General features: G+C 45.8%; 2 protein-coding genes across 7 annotated transcripts in view; one reads left to right on the top strand and one right to left on the bottom strand.

Moving 5' to 3' along the window:
• LOC105906497 (MOB kinase activator 2-like) overlaps positions 1-20699 on the top strand; it is a 39668-nt gene extending 18969 nt beyond the window's left edge. For 3 of the 6 annotated variants that reach the window (XM_012834651.3, XM_031569313.2, XM_031569314.2), the window contains exons 2-5: positions 14292-14452; positions 15318-15411; positions 18315-18439; positions 18898-20699. In XM_012834651.3, coding sequence (XP_012690105.1) covers positions 14292-14452; positions 15318-15411; positions 18315-18439; positions 18898-19166 — 649 coding nt within the window. In that variant the 3' untranslated portion in view covers positions 19167-20699. The other 3 variants (XM_031569311.2, XM_012834650.3, XM_031569309.2) reach the window with 3 other exon arrangements.
• A 110-nt stretch (positions 20700-20809) lies between these two features.
• LOC105906488 (ATP-sensitive inward rectifier potassium channel 11-like) lies at positions 20810-22835 on the bottom strand. Its single transcript, XM_012834641.3, has one exon. It carries the CDS (start codon positions 22322-22324, stop codon positions 21182-21184), a length of 1143 nt encoding a protein of 380 aa, XP_012690095.1. The 5' UTR covers positions 22325-22835; the 3' UTR covers positions 20810-21181.
• Between the last annotated feature and the right edge of the window lie 55 nt (positions 22836-22890).

Raw genomic sequence — 22890 nt, 5'->3', positions numbered from 1 at the left:
TAGGTCTTGTTTAAAACAGATGCTCCACTCTCCCTCTAGAATTGTGTGATTTGCTGATTATGTCTTTGTTTATACAGCGGGGATTTATGGCGGTGAATAACAGTGGAAAGTGTTTACTCTTTCAGCTGCTGAATATGTGGGTGCATGGTGTAAGGGCCGTGCTTACTTGTGCCAGTGGCATTATCCTGAAAGTGTAGTTTCAGTTTGTTTATCTATCTATTTTATCTGTCTGTCTGTCTGTCTGTCTGTGTGGTTGAGACAGTGAGAAAGTGGGTGTGCATGGATGAGTGTTTTGATCCTGTTTGTCAGTATGGAAATGTTTTTGTTTTGTTTAAACTCTGTGAAACTTGCTGTGAGGAGTGTTTTCATGCAGGCTCTTCCTCCCTATGTCTCAGTGTGCACGCAGGAGCTCACTCTTCGCACTCTCTTTGTCCAGAGATAATGGATTACTGCAGCTTCAGTTTTTGGCAATAGCATCCAAACTGCAGTGCCCTGAGCAGCAGGGGCCTAGGCTTTCAGAACTTGCTCTTACTTTCTTTATTTTTTCCTGTCTTTCTTTCTCTCTCTCTCTCTCTACTGTCAACCCCCCTCCCCCAATCTTTCACTCTCCTGCACCCCCTGTATCTGTCTGTCTGTCTCTCTCTCTCTCTCTCTCTATGCATCTCTGCCTGTCTCATCTTCCACCCTCCCTTCCCTGCAGTTGAGGCGATCAGGGGAGAGGGTGTATTTTTTATTTATTTTAATTTTTTTTCTCTCCTCTTCCCGGATGTTTTGCGGATGGCAGGTCAACGCAAGCCATGCACGTTTCACTCGAACAAAAGGCTGCGTTGGCAGAGAGCATTCCCTCCTTTCACACTGTTCTTGCTCTGCCCCCTGAGAGTGGGGTGATGGAGGGGGAGGGAGGAGGGAGGGATGGAAGAGAGCGAGAAGAGGGAGGAGACAGTCATAGGCTGCTACCTCACGAGGACTCGGCTCCCTCACATGGTCTTTTGCTCACTTTGTTCTCTGCTTGGAGGAAAAGTTGGCACTCGGACCAAACCGTTTAAAGGGTGCTTGTTTTCCCCCTTTTCCGTACAGGTGCTTCCTCGTTAGCAGCCGTTCCCTTCGCTGGGAGCCCTTTCATGTTTCAGTACCAGTCTGACCTTTGTGCAGAGACAGGGCAGCTTTCCTAATATAATGCAGTATTAGTTATTTTCACACATTTCAAGCTTGTGTGTGTGTGTTTGTTTGCTGTGTTTGCCGTGTGTGTGTGTGTGTGTGTGTGTGTGTGTGTGTGTGTGTGTGTGTGTGTGTGTGTGTGTGTGTGGTTGGTTGTGCTTGGCAGTTTGTCTGCAGATGCCAGAGAGATGTGACTTACGAGTGTCACGTTCCAAGTGTTTGAGGGGATGTTGCACATTGTGTACTCTACTTCCATGTGTCCCTTATTAGTGTGTGCCTGTTGCATGCCTGTGTGCCTCTACACACTTGCGTTGAATAGTGACGATCTTCTCCTCAGGGGGCTGTGCCTCATGCTTTCACTTCTGCAAAGAATCTGCTCCAGTTCACTGGCTCCTTTGGTCAAAAGGACATTCTGGCCAAGTGAGACATGAGCACCGATGTCACAACCAGGTAGCTGCTAACGGCTAACTCCTGGTGATTTTTTGTTGCATACAGATTGTCATTTCACTTGTCCTAGTTTGCAACATTCCACATCCTTGTGAAAGTTGGGAGCCCTGATTATCACTAGATATCCTGTGACGGCACAACTAATGAAGATGATTGATAAGTTTACTGATAACTTACAGCTGCGGTCGACGCTGCTCTTTGCTCTGTTGCTGAGAGCATTTGGCCCAACCTATGACTAGGTAATAGCCACAGACCTGCAGTGTTTCTCTCCTAGCAGAGTGGTGAGAATATTTAGTGTCCAGACAGCCCCACTATCCATTCACAAACAAGCGTCATTTTCTTTTCGTGGCTTAAGCACAGCTGGCAGCCCTTTGGCCGGCCTGGTGTGTCCGCCCTGCCATCACGCCTGCAGTTGGCCATGCATGCATTGGCCTGGTGTTTCACCGTCCGTCTAAACCGCACTGACTCCTCGTATCGGCTTAACCTTTCACTTCGCCTCCATTCATCGCAGTGGCAATTATGCCTCCCAGTTGGCATGTGTTCATCAATTCACAGTCACACCTCATGTGCTAGGGTCACGGCTAAGGGATATTCAAATGCTTCTAGCCTGCCCTATCAAAGAACTGGAAACGGAGCACTGAGTGGGCTGTGTCTCTAAAAGACTCGCTGTGTCCATTTCCGTGGCTGTCTCAGTGCCCTGTCTGGCTCGGTAAGCCGATAAGCAGATAAGACACTGTTTCCATGGGCTGTGCCGCAGCCTAGCTCTCATACACACGCATACATTTAAAGTGGAGTCTGGACGTTCACTCTGTGTTCAGGCCTTGGCTGTAAACATTCTGAAATTGCTTATGTTTTAAAAAAAACAAAACATTTATCCCCCCCCCCCCCCCATCTCAGAATCTTTGAATGCTTTTGAAGAGCAAAGCACATTTCTTGATGCCAATCCCTCACGTGCCAGCAGCACGTTCTTGCTAAGTGACAGTTCTGATAGCCCCTATCTCTGCACATCGTTTTGCAGAAAAGGGAACATTCTGATCCTGGAGCGAGAGAGCTGAGCGCACGGAGCCTGAAACCTCTTCTCTCCCACCCCGGCGCGAAAAACATTTCAGGATTGTGGATGGTTGTGCAAGACTCGCAGACCTCTGTTTCCAGTAAAGGTTGTGAAAGAAGATCGTCTTCCAGAGAGCAGATGTGGGATCAGGCCTTCCTCTTTTGCTGACAGTAATTAAGATTAAGATCTGGGGGGTGGGCCAGCTCCAACAGCAGTTCCTCAGACCTCCTCCCCCTCTGGAGTGGCTGCTGCGATGCCCCTGTCCCCTGCCTCAGCGTGGGCAACTTGGGCTGATCCTCAGCAGAGACATTCTGTTCCAGGCCGGCCGGCCTGCCTGCCTGCCTGCCTGCCTGCCTGTCTGCCTGCCTCCGGAAAGCCACAAGCTGCCTCATTAAGAATAATATTTGAGAAAGGCATACGGGTTCATTCACAGGCGCAGGAGCCCCGGACAGGCCCTTATCGAGAAAGCACATAAACACAGGAAGAGGGCCTGTGTATATGAAAGCCGGGGTCGAAAGAGGAAGCTAGACCCACAGGGCCACACAATGCAGCCGCAGATTCCAGAGGGCCTCTTTTTTTTCATCTAGCACTCCTCCAGGAGCAGGAAATGGTGAAAGTCTGGGGCTCCCAAGGGCCGATCCTTAACCCTACACTGTTTTCACACAAAGTCCTTATATTCTCAGATCGACAGAGGGGTGGTGTGGTTATGTCATGCAGCTTCTGCTTTTACACTGTTTTTGAGAACCTGAAAAAATGTGAGAAATCCAAAGAGGGCCTGTAGACTGTTACTAGTTGTCAGGTTAGGAACAGGGCTTATTCACGAAACCCATCAGCTCTGGTCTTTCCAAATAACTTCCAGTTTTTCACTACGCTCAAGTAATTGGTGCTGCTGTTTTCCTTGATTTTTTTGTATTATGATGTCTGAGTGGAACATGAGCAGTTCTAACTGACTCATGCCATACTTGCATGTCTAAGTGGTGTCTCAGACCGAAGACAGACATGTGGTCCAGTCCCCTTTCAACAGTGTCTGGTGTTTTATTTTTTTTTGGTACAAATTGGTAGAAAATTGCCCCTTATGTTGACAAAAAGAGAAGTGTTAGTGCCAACCTCTTTTTATGTTCCCACAGGCTGGTATTGTTGGCTAAAATATGTTATGTTTGTCAGTACAGCATTACCCACTTAACACTGACTTGAGTGTTTGCATAGTAGTATGGTCACAACATCGTTGTATCATGCAATGAATAGCTATGATTGAATATTTGGTTACGCATTTGAGTTTATACTGGCAGATTTTCTGGACAGCAAGGTCCTTGTCTGAACATTAAGCTACCAGCTGTACTTTGTTCTTTTTGAACAGGTGATTTCACTCTGCAGCTATGGTCCATTTAGTGTCTCAGAGTTCCTCCAAATAGTTGAGGTCATCTTCATAATTACTGAGTAATTGGACTGTGCTACCCTTCAGCACAGCTTCTCTGCGGTTCCATTAGTACTCTGCGCTGGTCAGGGCCCCTGGAAGGCTGCTTGATGGGTGTGGTAGGTGATGATAGGCCCAAACTAGAGCACGCCTTTGAATTTCCTGTGTCAAATGCAGACGCAAGGCACTAATCTATGGAGTGGAGGCCTCAGCAGGACCTCCTTATCAGCCCAAGCAGATGGACGATGTGCTCCCTCACCGACCGCTGTTTCCACCCTTTGCTGTGAAGAATGTTGAGCTATTTGTCCTGAGTAGGTTCTTGGTGTCTGGTGTGCATTTGCGTCTCTTTGTGTGGGTGTGTGTGTGCGGGCACACTCTTGTCGGGATTCTTCGCTGTCTGAGTGTTAGAGGGAGTGAACCGGTCTGTCAGACTTCGTGGAATGTACTTCAGGTGTCAAGATGGCAGACGACAGCAGCATGGAACCGCTGGCTGAGCCAAGTGGCCACGACTTTTCACGAAGCCTTCTCAAGACGTTCTTCCACAGGTATCCAACAGCTCCTAGGGTTGCTTCTGTGCTTGACTCCTAAGACTTGTTTAGAAACTCTGCTCACAGTCATTGTTCCAGCTTTACCTAGATACATAACAGTGTTGTAACCGTGCGTGGCTTGTTTGAGGAAGTTTTGTGGAAGATTGTGTGTTGACAAGGAGAGACTAATCATGACACTGTATTTTTACTAAGGTTATCCATCATGCTTTATGTGTTGTATATTTTGCCATATGGGCACCAGTGTTGGAGTAAGAGAAAGGTAAGCATGCCTGCCATATGTTCACCTTCCTTTCATGTCTGGGTGAAGGGATTCTCTGTCGATTTGTCGCCTCTCCTTCACGCACGTCAGAGCTGATGGGAGTTGCCCACCGACCCGCTGAACAGGCCGAGCATTGTGCTGCTGTGGGTACATGGGTGTGGTGGCAGCCTCTGTTTAAGTGGAAGCTGGTCCTTTTTTACCATAACGAGCCAGAGATGAGGAAGGGTAGCGAGTGCCTTACTGCTGTTTTTAGACCTTTCACGCATATATCGTCAGAGCCGTGGTGACGCAAGGCCCTATTTTTCCTTTTTTTACCTGTGCCGTCATGAAAGCTGCCTCTGTTCCCCCTCACATCTCCTGTCTGTGGGCCTGGCTCCTGTGAAAACACCACTGCCAGGTTCCCGAGCCTGGTAACAGACCCAGAGCTATTTATATCCCCTTGTTCTTCCATGTTTCTTCAGCTAACACCTTAGCACGACCTCCACCCCTTCTTTGTAAACTTGCTTTTTCCAGACAACCAACACTTTTGGCCTGCAGCTTTTTTCAGGTTGACCTCACCATGATTGCACAATAACTAGATAGATTGGCTTTTGGATGGGGGTGGGGAATTAATCTATGCTGCCATTCTGTAATTCTGCTCCTGAAGCATAATTCAGTCAGACATTTGACATTTGAAAGGTGCTATATAAATAAAGTTTTATTATTATTATTATTATTATTATTATTATTAATAAGATAAACTAAAGTATAGGCGTCATCATGGCACAGCTGGTTTTTCGGGAAGTTAATGATACTTACATCAGGCTGGAGACTAAGACGGTTGGCATGAAAACAATATCTTGTGGCTACTTTAGGACGTGGTTAGAGCAACACTGATTATGAAGAAAATCTTCAGTTGAAACAACTGTCTTTCCCCTTTTGTTATTGGTTAAGAGTCAGAATTTTGACCATCAGTGATGTCATCACAGTGATCTTGCCTGATTTACGATGTGTTGGATGTACCACCCCACTCCAAAAGTTTCAAGTCGGCTTATAGATGCGGATACTATTTATATCACACTGGATCCATGCTAAAATCTGTGAATCATATTCATACATATGGTTTATTTATAGAAGTAGGCCAAACGGCTGTGGTTGAGGTTTAGAATGACCCAAAATAGCTGAGCTCTCTGCATCATTATTATGTCACATGTACTGGCCCTTTCTTGCGTTTAAATGGTACGTTTTATTTTTTCCGCATTGATTGCACTTTCAGAAAGTTGACAAGTTGTCCATGACGTGATGAAATAAAAAGTAAAGATTGGAATATGACCGTATTGTGATTTAAATGTTTTGCCTATCAGTCGTATCAGTCCTGGTTCCAGGACATTGGTGCTCACTTCCACAGGCAGTCAGATAAAGCCACAGGCTGCTCAGCTATGTGCCTCTCCAGGCATTGTGTTCTCAGATGTGCAGTAAATCTCCCATTGCCTCCAAAGTCAAGTTTGCACATGTCTGTCAGCACTGAAGGGAAATTCCAGGCTATTGTTCACCAAGAAAACGAGACTCGGGATCACAACAGTGTTGTGTGCTACAGTATCATGGGATGCTGCATAGACAGCCTATTGATTTGGAACTTTAGTTTCTGTAAGAAAGCAAATGGTTTATTTTTTCTCCCAATGAGACTGAATATTGCTGAATAGCACATCTGTTTTTAATGGATGTTGATCAGTTCCTGTCTTCAGTGTCTGCAGGAACATTTTAATATTTATGAAGAGAATGAAGACGTGCTAAATGTTTTTATTTCTCTGTGGTCATTTCCGCCCGAGAAGGAAAGGGGGATGATAGAAACAGGCTTCATTACAAGTGATAAACCTTATACTATCACATTAAGTCCAAGAAATGAATAGTTAGTCCATGGAGCGAGTTGCAGAGAATGTGGCCATGTGCAGGTTAAATAGGTTCACTTTCATTTTTGCTGTTAATTGTACTCGTCAACTCATGTAGACTGTATATCCAGTAAATTTAAGCCATTTGTTGTGTGCCAACTTGAGACTTCTGGGTGAAATCGCACGCTGGAGTAAAGTTCTGCTGCCTGTTGCTGTTCGGCTCCGCCTCGGATGCTGCCGATAGGCTGGGAGTGCAACAGGAGGGTCAAGTAACAAGACTCCGGCTGAAGTTTACTTGTAGTGGAGATGTGAATACTGAACCTATGTTAGTTTTGTTTCGTCGCAGAGCAGCACAGTCGAGAGAAATCGGTGAAGAGGAAAAATGGTTGGAGATCATTGCACCATCGCTGGGGACAGCTCGTCTCTCCATTCACAGAGGACCTCCAAAAGTGGATTAAGTTGTAAAATGGTCCTGCAGGCAGTTGGTAAAGTATTGAGGCAAGTTACCCTCAGACTGTATTGTAACCAATTAACGTGAGAAGTTATGTATCCTATTGTTTATAATAGCAAAACACGGCGAATCCGCTGGTGGTGGAGACTCATGTAAAGCTACGCTACAGATTTTCACGCATTTCGTTTGTGCTCTTTCGCAAACTTATTTTGTGAAATTATATTGCGTCAACAATTTATGGGAATTTATGTAAGTGCTGTGATGGAGTCTTGTTCGTGTACCGCAAGTGAAACATTTTTAGTTTAATGACATGTCCATCCAGACGTGGAAAATCGTCCTGTCCAGTTTGCACGTCTGCAATTGACTAGCCTTGACGCTTTGAGTCAGATTGGAACGTGGACTCTCACGCTGCAACTAGAGTCAAGACCCTTTCTTGAGACATAATAATTAACCATCCCAGTGTTCTAGTTGTTTAGTTTGAGTTGATTCCACAGACAAGACATTAGCGTACAATTAAACTAATCTGTGTGGTATGTGTGATGATAATGAGATCTGTCTGTGCCACCTCCACAGCAGTTTCTATTTTTATTTTATTTTTGGTGTTTTATATTTGCGTTGCATAGTTTGCTTGGTATAATTATCTATGTAGAGGTAAATTAAAGGGTCTTTCTTGTTTGAGGAGATGGTACCTGTTTGAGTACCACCTGCCCCCAACTGGTATTTTGATAAATGTGAGTGCTTTCAGTTAGGGTTAAGCAGTTGGTCACTAGTATTCGGTTACTGTTAACATAAAATCTCTCCACAAATTAGCAAATTGCTGAGATGCTGAAATTGTGGAGGCCATGGGTTAAGAGAGATTTGTTTTCTTTATTTTTGTTAAGTAGGCTTTGGTCTTTTCTCCTGCTATGTAGCCTAGTTAGTGTTCAGACATTAGGCTTCCATATGAGGGCACTTAACATGAAATTGATACATTTATGCTAAGCAATGATACAACAAAAAAGATTCAACTTAGGTCATTGGCCCCATTTTTAGCAGCATAATGACAGTGTTGGCCATGCTTTTGCTGGTATGCTAGATCAGTCTGTGGTTTCCCTGGGTAAGGACTGATTTTTTTTAAGACATCTAAAATAGGCATCTAAACAGCAGTTTCAGAGCCCTGGAGTGAGGACGGCACCAGGCAGCCGCAGCCAGGATGCACAAAATGGAGTTTTGTTAATTTTGTCAGTGTGTTGCTGATGCCTCAACGGCAGGTTTTGTTCCCCCCCCCCCCTTCTTATCTCTGGTGTCGGGGTTAATGATGGGTTTGATCTAGACTTGCTGACTGCTCTCCCTTGATGAGTGCAAGTGGTTAATCATTACATTGGCCACATTTCATCACAGTTCAAAAGTTATTATTCATTTCAGTCGGAAATCCCCCTTCTAGCAGTGTTGTAATTGCGTTAATTTCCGTGTTCCATGAAGGAAAAAAGAAGCCATAGCTCCCTCTCCAGCTCTGTGTTTAGTCGTCACATGAAGTATACGAAGGTCAGCTTATGTGTAGGACTGTGTTCTGTTTGGATTGTTTAAATAGTTTACATCCTGAGGGGAGAGACCCGCAGCAGGATGGAAAACATTCAAACACAGCTCTGCCATAACACTGAACACTTTCTCAAGCGCATATTGCACGGCCAAGTTGTTAATACTAATTCTCAATGTATGTTTTTCTCTCCTAGTGTTGTCATCCCAGCTTTACTCTCATATTGAATTATATTCAGCCTAGTGTTACTCAATGAGGTAGGCCTAGTTGTCCCCTGGAGCTAGCTGGTCTCCATCCAGCCAAGCATGTTGCTTTCTTACACTTTTTCAGCAAGTGGGGAGGTTATATAATGCATCAATAAATAGAGGAATTTATTTGATCTTTGCCTATTGACTTCTAAAGTAAGAAAATGCGTCAACAGAGCCAACGGAATGTTTCTTTGCTTGTTTGGATTTTGGTAGCTGGCACAGAAAGTGATCCCCAGATTTCCATGGAGCATGTGCTCTTATGCTGGGAATCATCCCGTTAACGCGTCCCGTATGCCTGGATCCGCTAATATGCATGATCATGCAATGCTGTTCTGGTTTTTGAGAGCGGTTTCAAGCCTAAACCCTCCTCATCTGACATTTGTTATTCGGATTCAGTGTTGGAGATATTTCCGACGCAAAGGTTGTGCAAAGCATTATGTGGTCCTCTCTCCCACATACTTGCACCTCTCACTCTGCCTCTAACTGCGCACTCAGGAATGGGAGGCTCCCAGATGCCAGAGGTGCACAGGTCATTTCCTTGTCTGAAATGAAAGGGTGTCCTACCCTCTTATTATGGATGCTCTTATTACCCTTCAGTGCCTCAGAGGCATGGCTCCAGAATCATGCAGGTCAAGTGGCCATTCTCTTGCCAGCCTTTGGGTCGCCAAGAGCTTTCACTCTGCCACCTGTATTGAGTGGCCTTTTATCCCATACTCACCCCACAAAAACTGCACATGCAGACACACTTGCCACACACACGTACACACACACACACACACACACACACACACACACACACAGCTCTGTGCTAACCTCAAGCCTCAGTATGTCTGATCGGTTTGCCATCTCTCACCAGCTGAACCTCAGCCGCTTTAGACGTGGGTACACCCTGATGGTGGCCTATGGTAAGTGGGGAGTTGACAGAGGGTGTCTGGGAGGTGAGGCTCCTCTCATTTCAGTGTAGCTTCCAGTGGGAGGCGGGTTTCTCATGGTGAACTGTATAGTACAGTGGTATCCTGGGGGTCATCTGGGCCGATCTCCGTTCTTGGCGGCGTTTGCCGTCTTATCTGTGTTTCTGAACAATGGTCATTCAAAGCGTATTGTACTCAACCACTTGCCATCAAGCTTAAATTGCTGTAGATTTTCATCAGTCAGTATATTCTTGAGGAAAATTACTCTTGCCTAATGTGATTTAACTGAATTCCCCCATTGTTTGGCATCATTGTTATTTCCTGAAAGACCGCAGACATTCTTGAATCATTAGTTTATTTTAAGGAAAAGAAAACTTCCCCTTCGGCCAACAGTCATCTTGTGCACTCCGCCCTCTCTCACTAATGATTCCCCTTAAAAGGTACTGTTAGCCTTCAGACCAGGACACCAGTGTGTGTGGACACGGGCCAAAAGCAGCCTTGAGCCCAGGAAGTCTGGGTCATAATGGCAGTGGTGATGCACATTAATAATGCAGGATATGTGCAGAAATACATTATTAGAAATACATCCTTTGTTAATGATTTAACATTACCACTCTGCTCCTAGATTACTCCTAGCCTCTTCGAAGAAGCTACCAATTGTTTGACATAATGTGCTGTACTTTACTTCACTTTACCAGAAGGAGTGGAATGTTTCAAGTTGGACTCGATAAGATCTAGTCAAACAATTTGTTGAAAGCTGTTGGAGGTAAAAGAAGAAAAGAAACGTGCCCCATCCATGATTTCTGTACTATTCAGTTTTGTTTTGACATTCTTTGATGAGTTACAGGAAATGGATTCCTCAGTGTATGTGAAAGAAAAATGGGCAGGATTGGACATGCATGGAAAGGAACCCTCCTTAATCTCAGTGGAATGCAAGCAACCTTTGCCTATGTGTACAGCGCTTCATACGAATCTGAAAAATCGCATTAAGCCCTAGCTGTGTAAATGTTCTCCCATGCCGAACATTCTGCTAACACTCCTAATACGAACGCACTCTTCAGAGATGGATTGTATAGCGTGGATCTGATAAAGGTGATCAGTTGTTAAACATATCAGTCAAAAGGTGGCACGACATTCCTCTTCATATCCATATCATACAGTGAGTGATCACATGGAGACGTGAACCATATGGACCAGTAAATAGAACATGCAACCAGCCTTTTTCTGCTTGCTCTGGCTTTGATTAGTAGACATGTTCTTGGTGCTGGGCCCTTTCACACTGGGGCTCCCAGCTGTGCTGCTCAGTCAGCCTAGAGCACTTTAGGTCTGGGCGCTTTATCTCATTGGGCCTGCAGCTGGCCCCATCCAATCTCACTTTCTCTGCTGCACCAGCTGGGCTAGCAGCTGTCCCCGGGGGTTCATGACCTTACGAGGGCCACAGACAGCCACCAGCCCATTCCACACTTCACTTTCCACTCAATTGCCCCTGTGTCTGTGTCAAAGGGACGCTTGGAGAGTAGGCTTTGTATGGTGCGATTTGTTCAAAGTTTACCCCTATAGTTTAAAGCAGGCCATCAGCATCTCCTTGTCTGCATATCCAAGCTTAGCATTCTTATCCTGTGTTGGTTTGCCCGCCAGGAGTAAATCGTGTGTCCGTAGCATGAATATTTGAATTTCTCGTTACCTTTTCTGAGGCCTAATCCTGAGCCATGGTCCATATGTGTGTGGTTCAGCCTGGCTCGTGTGACCCCAACAAGAAAAAGGGGGAGGCGGACAACAACGTCAGTTTAAAAGAAGAAATGTTTCTTAAACTAATATAAACATAACAGGAAGCAAGAAAATAGTGTCTAAGGGAATATGGGTGCACACATGTTGGCAGGGGATGTGTGGATGTCGGCACGCCATAAGTATAGTGGAGTGTGCGTGCGTGCGTGCGCGTGCGTGTGTGCGTGCGTGCGTGCGAATGAAAACGGTCTGAGGGTAAGATCAGTCTGAAGAGAGGGAGAACCGCAAATCTTATCTAGGTCCCGGCTTTCCCAGATGTGGGCAGTCAGCTAATTATCCCTCCAATGATGCCCGCTGTCCACACATGGCCGCTGCACAGACTAAAGGCCCTTTCTCACTAATCATAACCCCTCCCTCCCCGAAAGGATTCCTCTTGGAAGGTCTAAAAAACAGAACAAAAGACCTGCTGTGACCCCTCCAAACTAATGCTCCACCCTTCAGGTCCACTGGAACACGAAAATGTACTCAGTGGTCATTTAACATCCACACAACAATGTCCACAGACGCCTTCCACACAATGTGCGCTACTGAACAACGCAATATTACAACAACCAGTGTCTCTGGGCTACTTCAACACGCTAGCTTCCCAGTCAGCTAATTAGCATCCCAGTGTAGCCTACAGTCCTTACACAAGCTGCTGCACAGACTAAAGGGCCCGCAGTGGGTCATATCAGTGTGTATATGAAATTAAATACAGAAGGAAGAGCTCAAAAGACTTCTAAGATGACACAGAAACAATAAACTTTAGTTTATTGTTAATTCCACATGAAAAGAGCCAGTGTTTACAAGCTTAAGACGTAGAGGGACATGGCTCTTTCCTGGTCTCAGTTGCGGAAGACTTCCAGGAATTGGGAGCTGTATGTCTGAAAGAGCAGAAAGAGAAGAGCAGACCAAGCCAAGAACACGCTGCAGGGGGGCTCCCGTTGTGTTTATGCTGAGGGAGTGGGAGCAGAGGGGCCCGAAATCGGGGTTGGCAAAAAGTTTCGTAAATGAATTCATCTCGGTCTCTGTGGGATGTCTGTCCCGAGGAAGCCTAATTTGTGTGCCAATCCAGGGGCAGCAGAGGGACACTGAGAAAGTTGAGAGGTTTTGTCAAGTGGATCAAGCCCAATTACATTCAACACAAGCTACATTCCTTGGAATCCTCTAAATTCAATCTGCTGTTAGTGACTTCGAGGATTTTGTTGAGATGGCTACCCAAATACATGCTCTACAGCTGGGCGGGAGGGAGGGCTCCAGCGATGATCAGGCACCCTGCCCACTGGGGAAGAGCCAGCCAGGCAGCCAGCGGGTGGGGTTAGGGGACCAGTAATGGGGAGAGGCCAAAATTGACAAAGTGGCCTTAACTAAAGCTCTTGGCAAAACTTGCTGCCTCTCACTGGGAGAGTGCTGCGCTAGGGACTGACGGAGGGGGCCGTGTTGACTGTGGCTTGTATGTAGGTTAGTGGTCAGGGTGGGGATAAGGCGGAGGGCTGTGTGTGTGTTTAGTGGGCCTCGCCTCTGGCAGTGTCCACACACACACACACACACACAAGCACAGCAGCCGGCACCGGAGCAACAAGGCTAGTCTCTGTGTGCGGAGGGCGCGAAGGAGTGTGGTTCCAGCAGCGGAATAACACTGAGACAGCTGTTTAAAGGCCAGGCCCCCGACCGCCTGTCTGCCTGTCCGCACCGCGCACAGACAGGGCTTTATACCAGCAGGTCCACTAGTACGTCAGTGGACTGCTACTTGTTTTTGTTGGCCAGCGACCCCCCCCTCCCCCTCCCCCCAAAAAAGAACCTCATCCATTGCCAGTGTGGGAATCAATTGCAGTTTTTTCTTTCCAGTGAAAGAGGTCATTGACTTTATTAATACAACCTGATGTCTAAAAGGTTCTACACTGTGATAGGGATCAGTTTAAGAGAGTGGGTGTGTGAAAACAAGAACACAGCTTATGTTCTCAAGTTTCGAAGTCTATACATATGACAACTCGCCTTTCATAGGTATCAAATGTCTGTGTCTAATATAATTTAATTGAATTGAATATTGATTGAAATGAGCCCATGTATCTTTAAAAAAAAAAATAAGCCCCTGACTTTTCTTTCTGTACTTTTTTCCTATCATTAGTCTAATCCAATGCAGTTCCGCTTGCTCATTTAGAAAGCTGAGTTCCCTGCAGCATATTTCCTGTAGCCGTGCTCTGTGACGTGCATCAAAGAGGCTCTGTTTTTCCGGTTACGCTGTGGTGCGTTTTATGTTTGAGAACTGGGGTGTGGTGTTAGGGAACGGGGACGGTGGCTGGGGGTGTGTTCGGTTGTAACACTACACTCGGGGGGTCTAAAAATAGACCTGGAAGTAGAAGCCACAAAGGCTGCGGTCTCGTCTGCTAATGACAGGGCAAGGTTAACGTTCCAAAGGCCCCGCAGTGGAAAATTGTCTCACTTTTCCAGACTGCTAACTCTGAGGCCCCAGCGCTGTGCTGCGCTTCCTCCGTCAGGCCTCCACATCTGGGCCCTAGGATCACATAAGCCCCCTTAGCCTCCTGACTCCCCCAGCCCCCCACAGTCTGTGCCATTCTCTAGTGGCCTCTGGCTCTGTCTTAGGCCTCGCACTGACCGCGTGTCTCTCTCTGTCCCTCTGTTGCTCGATCAACAGGAAGTCCAAAACAAAGCCCAATGGAAAGAAGCCGCCCACCGAGGAGAAGAAGCAGTACCTGGAGGCAGAGTGCACCAAAGTGCGGGTTGTGGACTTCGACCTCAAGGAGCTGGTCGTGTTGCCGAGGGAGATCGATCTCAACGAATGGCTAGCCAGCAACAGTATGTACCTATACGTATGGATCATAGACATCAGTCAGCAATCATTACAGACACACACACCACTTGAAATGTTTTTGTTTTTTTTTCCTCAGAGGTTTGTTATGGGTAGGTTGAATTAGTGAGGCGTGGGAATGTCGGGAGATGTTTTATTGTTTTGTCTGCCGTTCCTAGGAACGTTTTGGAAAGGGCTTTTGAAGTTTTGGAATTTCTGCAGAGCAATGTAGAAAATGGTTCTGACTTGCATAATAGAACGATAAAAACCAGCTAAGATTAGAACTCCAGAAAGCATAACATTGTTTACATTCCCTCAGATGTTATCATTGGGAGAACTTCCAAGAAACACATTGAGGAATGATTTTATGCAGGTTGTTTTTGCTACTTAGCTGTTTTTCTAAGATGTTCTCATGTTATACCAACATGAACCAAATTTGTTACTGTATATGGATAATGAATTGTGGCATGGTAAGCCACCACTGGGATAAAATAATCTCATACTTTTAAGGTGTCATTGCACAAGTTAGATAAACACAAATTCTATTTTCGCACCAGAAAATCAAGGTTACCAAATTGTACAGCTATAATTATAGGCATGTCAAGATAATGCGGCTGGTACACTGATGTATAATATTGCTGAAATAGCATTGAAATGATTTATGGCCACCTGACCTGGTTGACAAGGTCATGGTGACGGTGTGCAGTGAAGTTCCTTTTCCAGAACTCCTAACCTCTTCATTTGCATTAATGGAAACAGATAGTGCGGTTTAAAAGCCATGCTTAAAAAAAAATAAAAAAAAGTCACCATCACATTTCCTGAGGGCTAAAAGCAAAACCTCTTTCTCTCCTTTCTTTTTTCCCCCCCCCACAGCCACAACTTTCTTCAATCTCATTAACCTCCAGTACAGTACAATCTCAGAGTTTTGCACTGGGGACACCTGTCAAGCCATGACGGCCTGCAATACGTAAGTAGCACTCTTCCTTTCCTCTCCTCTTCCGTGTACCAATTTATTATTCATCCCTCCGTTCTCCGGAGCCACGCTGGGTAGGCAACAGAACACCCCGGCCCGTGTGATGGGTGACAGTCTGAGACGGTACCCAGGGAACAGGGCCGACCTAGAGGAGGGAGCGTGGAACACGGTGTTCTTGCCCTTGTTCTACTAGGGGAGATTAGGGGTTTAGATAGAGGGTCTCCTGGGACAAGCAGGGTCAGCGGGTCAACGCAATTAGCTGTTTCCTGAAATATTTCCTGCAAGCACAGAGGTGCAGGAAATGTGTTGGTGATTCGATGTTGGGTGCGGTAGATGGTGATGTGTGCTCAGGATCCTGGAAGAGTTCGCTATCTATGCAGCATGTTTCAAATATGTAGGGGCGGGTTAAAGTGTTTTATTTTTTTCACCCGACGCCCTTCAGGTTTTTTACTGAAAAACAAGGAGCATTATTAGCATATTTTGTAATATCTTGCATAAAGTTTTTGAATCTACTACTTCTCAGTCACAGTGATGGCTTTGTTCTGTGATAAGCAACTTTGACAGATAAATGAGTCATATGAGACTTAGTTATTATTGAGATCGCAAACAAGAGGACTTTGCAGTGGACTGCAGCCTAGGGGGAAATATATCACTACAAAAACCTTGACTGTTTTCTCAACTGACCTGACTAGAACACACTAACCCCTGGGGTTCCTCCCCAGCATCAGTCTGTCTTGAAGACAGGCGAGCAATCCGCCCTCCTCAAAGACAAACTGTCACCGTCTCCTCACTGGCGTGAGAAATTCCAGCCATGACAAAGACAAACATGCTGTCAGTGTGCAAGAGAAAAGTCAGATTACGCACTTGATAATGAGATTCTGCACGCATTACCCTTATCTTAAATGTTCAGGGGGGAAAAAAATGTGTTGGTAGTGTTTTTCGACACTACCCCCCCCCCCCCCCCCACACACACACACACACAAACATAAAATACGAATATCATGATTACAGCATGAAAACTTGGACTATGCTGAATTCTGCCAGAAGAGATTTGTCCAGAGCCCAAGTGTTTATCCTGACATGCTTCGCAATGCCCTGCGTGAACCCACCAGCTGACCCGGCTGCTCCTTCTCACCCAATCGGCTAACAGCAGGTTGCAATACAGACACGTTATTGGTCGGGGGGAGATGCATCGTGCTGTGTGTGGAGGTTTAGTCTGAGAATGTGAGCCCACTGTCTGAGAATGCAGCAGTCAGTGTGCACCGCCCCAGTCAGGGAGGCCCATCACTCAGGAGCGGGATTAGGACCCGACCCCCTCTACTGATTGATATCTCTGTTCTGTCTCGTCTTAATCAACCACACACTTCTGCCATTCATCTATTCGGGTCATGAAAAAAAAGAGGGGAGTAGGGAGTATGGTGAGGGCAGGGTGGTGCTGGTGTGCCATGCCGTCTCCCCGGTGATGTGCCCCTCGGGTGCGCTGCCACGCAGCAGCAGCCCCGGCGGAGCCCTCTCCGTCCTGCGTTATCCAGCAGGGCCTTTATCTCCTTCTGCTGCCACTGTTCGCCGAGCTCACACCACCCCCTTACCCAACAGCTCAGGAATGTTCTCCTTGCAGATCGGTGCTGTGAAAGGCGGTCTGTTCGGGAAGTGCTCTGCCGCTGGTCCAAGCTGCTGGGAGAGTCGGGGCTATATTTAGGGAGGCCAGATGTGCTCGCAGTGCTGCAGAGCGCTGGTCTTGCTGCAGGGCTCCCTACCTGCTGCTTCCAGTTGCGTTCTTTAGACGGAGAGACGTCAATGGATGACGGAAGACCCGACGTGAAAGAAGACATTGTATCACGAGCAGCGTTTGTATGAAGGCCATATGGTTAGCACATATAAATAGAGCTGGAAGTAAATGGCCTTGGACCTGACTTGAAAAAGACAGTGGTTTATGTTGTAATGGTTTCTGATGTACATTCAGAATTTTATGATTTGTTAGAAGCGTAGACCACTGAAGATCCTTGGCTAGAACCCTCAGTGGGCTCAGCAGACTGTGTTTTAGTCCTGGGGATGTGTGTTCAGGCCCCGGCAGGCCAATGTTGTTAATAGTCTTGAGTCGGCACAGCCCAGATCAGCGCGATGCTATCAGCCTGCCCGCAACCGCTTACGGGAACAACCCTTGGGCCAGATTGGAGCCTCTAATCAAATGGGTGTTTCCATCCACTCTTCATCAACTCAATGACTTATTTGTTGTGAACATGTATTTATTTTTAGTCTGCTTAGTCTCCCTTAAGCGTAATCCACAGGATCTCTTTTTACGTGGAATTTCCATTATCAGGAGAAAAGGAAGCTAAGCTGTGGACTGTGCCCATTGGCAGGTGGTCCTTCTCGTGGCTTTTTTTCTTCTGTTTGGAACCGAAGCAAGAATCTGGAGCACAAAAGTTCTGGCACTTTTTTGAGCTTCTTGTAGCTTTCAAAGAGCAGCCTGTCCAAACAGAATGGAGCTGGAAAAGATCTCCTAGCATTGCCATTTGAGCGCACTGAGAGAGTGTGGGTTGCCTGTCTGAAGAAATGCAAACAACGTAACTCAAGGCTTAGACCTGGGTTGGACTGTAAATAACCCATGCTGCTTAGATGATCGTGCAAACTGGCTTCCAAGTGTGGCAGACAAGTTTTGTGTCTGTCTCTCTGTGTGCTAATTTTAAGGGTAAATTCTATTTCGACTTAACCACATTTTATCCTGTACATTTCCATTTACAGTATGCTTATTGAGGTCTCTACAGAACACAGTATGCCCTTGTGTTTATTTATACCCTGTGTACACAAACATGCATATCTCTCCAGTATTGTAAATTGGTGTGGATAAAAGTGTCCTGTAAATGTCTACATTCAATGTAAATGTTTATGTTTTTCAGGGTATACTACTGGTATGACGAGAAGGGGAAGAAGACTAAATGCACAGCTCCACAGTATGTAGACTTTGTCATGAGCCTGGTACAAAAACTGGTAACAGACGAAGACATCTTCCCAACAAAATATGGTGAGTGTTGGTGCACACTGCCACCTAGTGTGCCAATCCAGTAAGTGTCAATGGATATACAGTGATGTCGATAATTATTCAAGCCTGAAATACAAGGAATATAAATGATGACTTAATTAGAAAATAGTTGAATCAAAGCAATAATTAAGAATGTTTGAAAATACTCTTTGTAATGTAATGATGGCCATCACTAAAAATAGAGGGTGAAGGGTGTTATTGGTTATGTAAGGAAGTTGGAAACACGAGGGATTGGAGATTTCTGCCTGCCTGCTATTTTGTGTTCGTGCAGCGCATTGCAGTTGGCGTGACTGCTAACCTCACTTGCAGGACTAAAATTGCCAAGGCTATTGGAGAGCATTACATTTGTAATCTCGGAGTCCCTCTAGTGGCTAATTCTTGCAACTTCACTTTATGGAACTTTGTGCATTTATCAGTGCTTTTTTTCATGCCTTTCACAGGTAAAGAGTTCCCCACTGCCTTTGAAGCTCTGCAGAGGAAGATCTGCCGGTACCTTTTCCACGTGCTGGGTCACATCTACTGGGCCCACTACAGGGAGACGGTGGCGATGGACCTGCACGGACACTTGAACACACTTTACACACATTTCATTGTATTTATAAGGGAATTCAACCTGGTGGACCCCAAGGAGACCTCCATCATGGATGACCTGTCCGAGGTCCTTTGCACTCCGCTCCCTCCCACAGAGAACCACGTCACAGAGAGATGAACCGGGCCTCGGCAAGCCTGCCGAGCCGCAGGAGGAGGACCCAAGGAAGGAGAGAGCGGAACCCAGCCCAGAGACAGTCGAGGCAGGGGGGGGGGGGGGGGGGGGGGGGGGGGGCGGGCGGACTCAGAGACCTTCCACGCTCAGAATAATGTGCTATCTTTAGGATCCTGCCAGCAGTGGGCTGGCCAGGCAGCAGAAACGCTGTGAGCTTTTCACCCACCTACCTACCCACCCTGCCACACCGCCCCGCCCGCCACAGAGGCCATCCTACCGACCCACTCGGCCTGTTCAAACTAGAGACCACCCGAGGCTTTCTCTCCAACTCTTTTATTTATTTATGTCTGTCTGTCTGTCTCTTTTTTCCTCCCTCACTCACATGTTTTTTCGTTTCCCCCTTCTGAGGGCGTCTAGTATTTTTATACCCTCCTGTTTGGGGGGTGGCACTGCCTCTTTTATTGTACTGTTGTGTAATGTTAAATTGCGAGACCTGACAGTGTGGCGTTTTGGTTCTGCCGTGGCGGTGTATATCTCCTGCGCGGGTGCCAGGGTGGGGGTGGATGCCAACCGCACCTTCTCTACTGAAGCTCCTGATCGGAGCAATTATCCCCCCCCCCCCTTTTTTTTTCTTCATTTTGTTTTTGGGCTTATGGGAGTGAGTGTGCGTGTGTGTGTTAGAGACTTGCTTTTCTCTTTAAGGCGTGTGTGAGAAGCTCTGGGGGGCCCCATCAGCCCCTGTCACACTGAGGCCATGCCAGTGACCGATTCAACCCCTCACCCCACCCCTCCACTGCACCGCCTCTCACTGGGACAACCCTCTGCTGTGAGACGGCCCGGCTTGCGCTGGATCTCGGGGCAAGAGTGGAGCGCTGGGTTGTGCTCCTAGGCTGTGAGACATGATGAGCGTTTGTAGGGCCGTCTGACTGAAGACGGCACACGAGGGTAGCATAAAATCCCACTGGAGCGTCAAGGCACAATGACAATGACATTGGTATATGTCTGCAGATTAGAATGTTAGATGATGGAAGAGCCCAGGTCACAGTGAGGTCAGAGGTCAAGCCCAGAAGCCCTGCTCTGATGCAATATCCTGACTGGCGACACTGGAGAGGGTGGCGCATTGTGAATGCAGGAGGATGCGGACATTCTCTCATGATTGGAGTTAAAACATGGTTTTACCTCTCTATCATGAAAAAAAAAAACATGTTAATTGAAAATAATAGATAAATAGATCTAAATCATGTCTTCACACAACTAATTGTATGAAACTGTAATACCTCCAAGGGAGGATTAAGGTTTACCCTGCATCACTGTACAAAGTGTCACAAACTGGATTCTGGTTGGCAAGTCGGTTTGTGTTCTAAAGATAAGCACCCTTTCCCCCAGTTTTATTTATTTTAAAAGTTGTTTTAGTTTGACATTTGCAGGGTTCTTCAGTTCTGGCTTTCATTTTTATGTATTTTAATAATGCCTAAGTTAAAAGCAATTTAATATTTTTAGCTCTGCGAATTATAACCTAATAAAATATTTAAAAATGTTGCTAACGCCTAGTTCTTGTTTTGGAAGAGACTATCTTTATTTTTGTAATGTGTGCTTGCACCAATGTATATGTGCTTTGACTTACATAAATGAGATAGATCTTGAAAGTACTTACACTTCCCTTACTCTATAGCTGAGAAACTTTTTTTTTTTTTTTTTTTTTTTTTTTTACAAGCTTTATAATGGTAGTCCTGACAAGAAAAAAATCTTGGGGGAAAAAATAAACAAATGAGACAAGCAGTCTTTCAGGAATCAAAAAATCCAGCAGGCTTCCACATTTATGCCCTGATTCAGACACAAGACATCAGTTGCATCCCGTATTAACATATAAGTAACTCAATTTGTAAACCGACAAGTTCAAGTACTAACAACAGGGAAATCACCCATGTCATGCAACAAGTAGACTACCTCCAAGAAGAGGCTTCGAATTCTGCCTTGGCACACAAAACGTTCCAGTCATCACTGATCCTCGAAAGTTGTGGTTAACAGTTTAGGGTATCCTCAGTAACACTTTGAGGTCGACGTCTGACAGTACTCCGAAATGTCTCGCCCCTTTTGAGTCGGAAAGAAACTCCCCCTTCGTCCATTGTTTTGGCACTGCAACTCGGCGTAGGCACTTTCACCGAGTTGCCGAATTTCGAGTAATCCACAGCATATACTCCCTCCTCTTCACTCACGATGGGGAGGAATCTGTGCCCCCAGTAAATCTCATCTGACAGATAAGACGTTCTTGCTTGTGTTGTGATACCAGTGGTTTCAACCACACCCTCTAAAAGAACAACAATCTCTAAGTTCTCTTCTTGCAGGTCGATTTCTGATAAATCATACAGAGGACTGTTTTTATCAATCACATGAGAGATGATAAGAGGTGAAACAAGAAAGATGCCATTCGAACAATTGTCTAATTCAATGTCTATTTGATTGAGAGGAATCACTTCCCCCTCTAGCGTGGTGTTCTTTCTAATTACTTGCATCTTGACAGATGCGCTTATGATCATGCTTTTCCGAAGGTCTCCAATGCGAACCATGAAACACAGTTTATTATTCCGAATAGATATGACCGCGTGTTTGCTGAAAATCAGCGTCTCCGCTCGCCGGTTGGCTTGCGCCGTCTTCATGAAAATGCAGCCTAACATAATTGCGTTAACAACCAAACCCACTATATTCTGGATAATAAGTACAACAATTGCGGAGATGCACTCTTCGGTGATCATGCGTCCGCCAAAACCAATAGTTACTTGCACTTCGATTGAGAATAGGAAAGCAGAGGCGAAGGAATGAATACTCGTGACGCACGGAATAAAATCGTCTCCTTTCTGGTCCAAGTCTCCATGTGCAAAAGCAATTAGCCACCAAATCATGCCGAACAATAACCAACTGCACAGAAATGACATTGTAAATATCAAAAGAGTATGTAACCATTTTAGGTCGACTAAAGTAGTGAAGACGTCTAGCAAAAAGCGTCCTTGTTCTCTTATGTTCGTGTGAGCAACATTACAAGTCCCATTCTTGTCAACGAATCTCACTTTCCTTTTCTTCGCTTCGCTGAACCTTGGATGAAAGACGTCCTCTGCCAATCGAGTCAAAACAAAATCGTCTAGAATGAGATCCTTTCTTGATAACATGGCGACAAATTATAAGAAGCAGAAACTTGGAATGCAGTTTGCGCAAGGAAGAGAAGTGCGACTTAATAAAGCTCGCAGTGTGTCTCCAACTGTGGATAACTCTCGAACGAACTTGTTCATCCAAGTGACCGCTGACAAATAAAAGTGTAGTCATGTCCTCTGAAACTATGCGTGCCTCTCCAAAGGCAAGTGAGGAGTGCGCAGGTTTGGGAATTCTCAAATGTCCACTTCAATATTTTTGTCGGTGCCTGTAGTCCACTGAAAAGACGCCTCTCGCACTTGTAGTGAACTTGTAGAGAAAACTATGAAATCTTCTGCGGTCGGTGCGACCTGCCTTGCAGAGCGTGTCTTTTTGCATATCAGCCGAGCTTGTACTTGAGCCATCTGAGGTGCTGACTGAAATCATATCCAACAACCTACCTCTGCTTCCTCACTTTTAAAGGGAAACGCGCGAGAAGTGACAGTAACCACATATTATAAGTGCAGTAGACATGTATTTTATTTAATAGCTGTTCATAAAATGTCTCAAGACATGTCAAAGCACCTTGAGTCCGGAAAAGGCTATT

Source organism: Clupea harengus, chromosome 6 (genome assembly GCF_900700415.2).
Source record: "Clupea harengus chromosome 6, Ch_v2.0.2, whole genome shotgun sequence".
NCBI classification, from domain to species: domain Eukaryota; kingdom Metazoa; phylum Chordata; class Actinopteri; order Clupeiformes; family Clupeidae; genus Clupea; species Clupea harengus.
The sequence above is the reverse complement of the archived record's forward strand: the minus strand, read 5'-3'. Positions and strand labels throughout refer to the sequence as shown.

Coding starts and splice junctions, on each gene's coding strand:
- LOC105906488 (XM_012834641.3), bottom strand. CDS start 22,324: ATGTTATCAAGAAAGGATCTCATTCTAGACGATTTTGTTTTGACTCGA.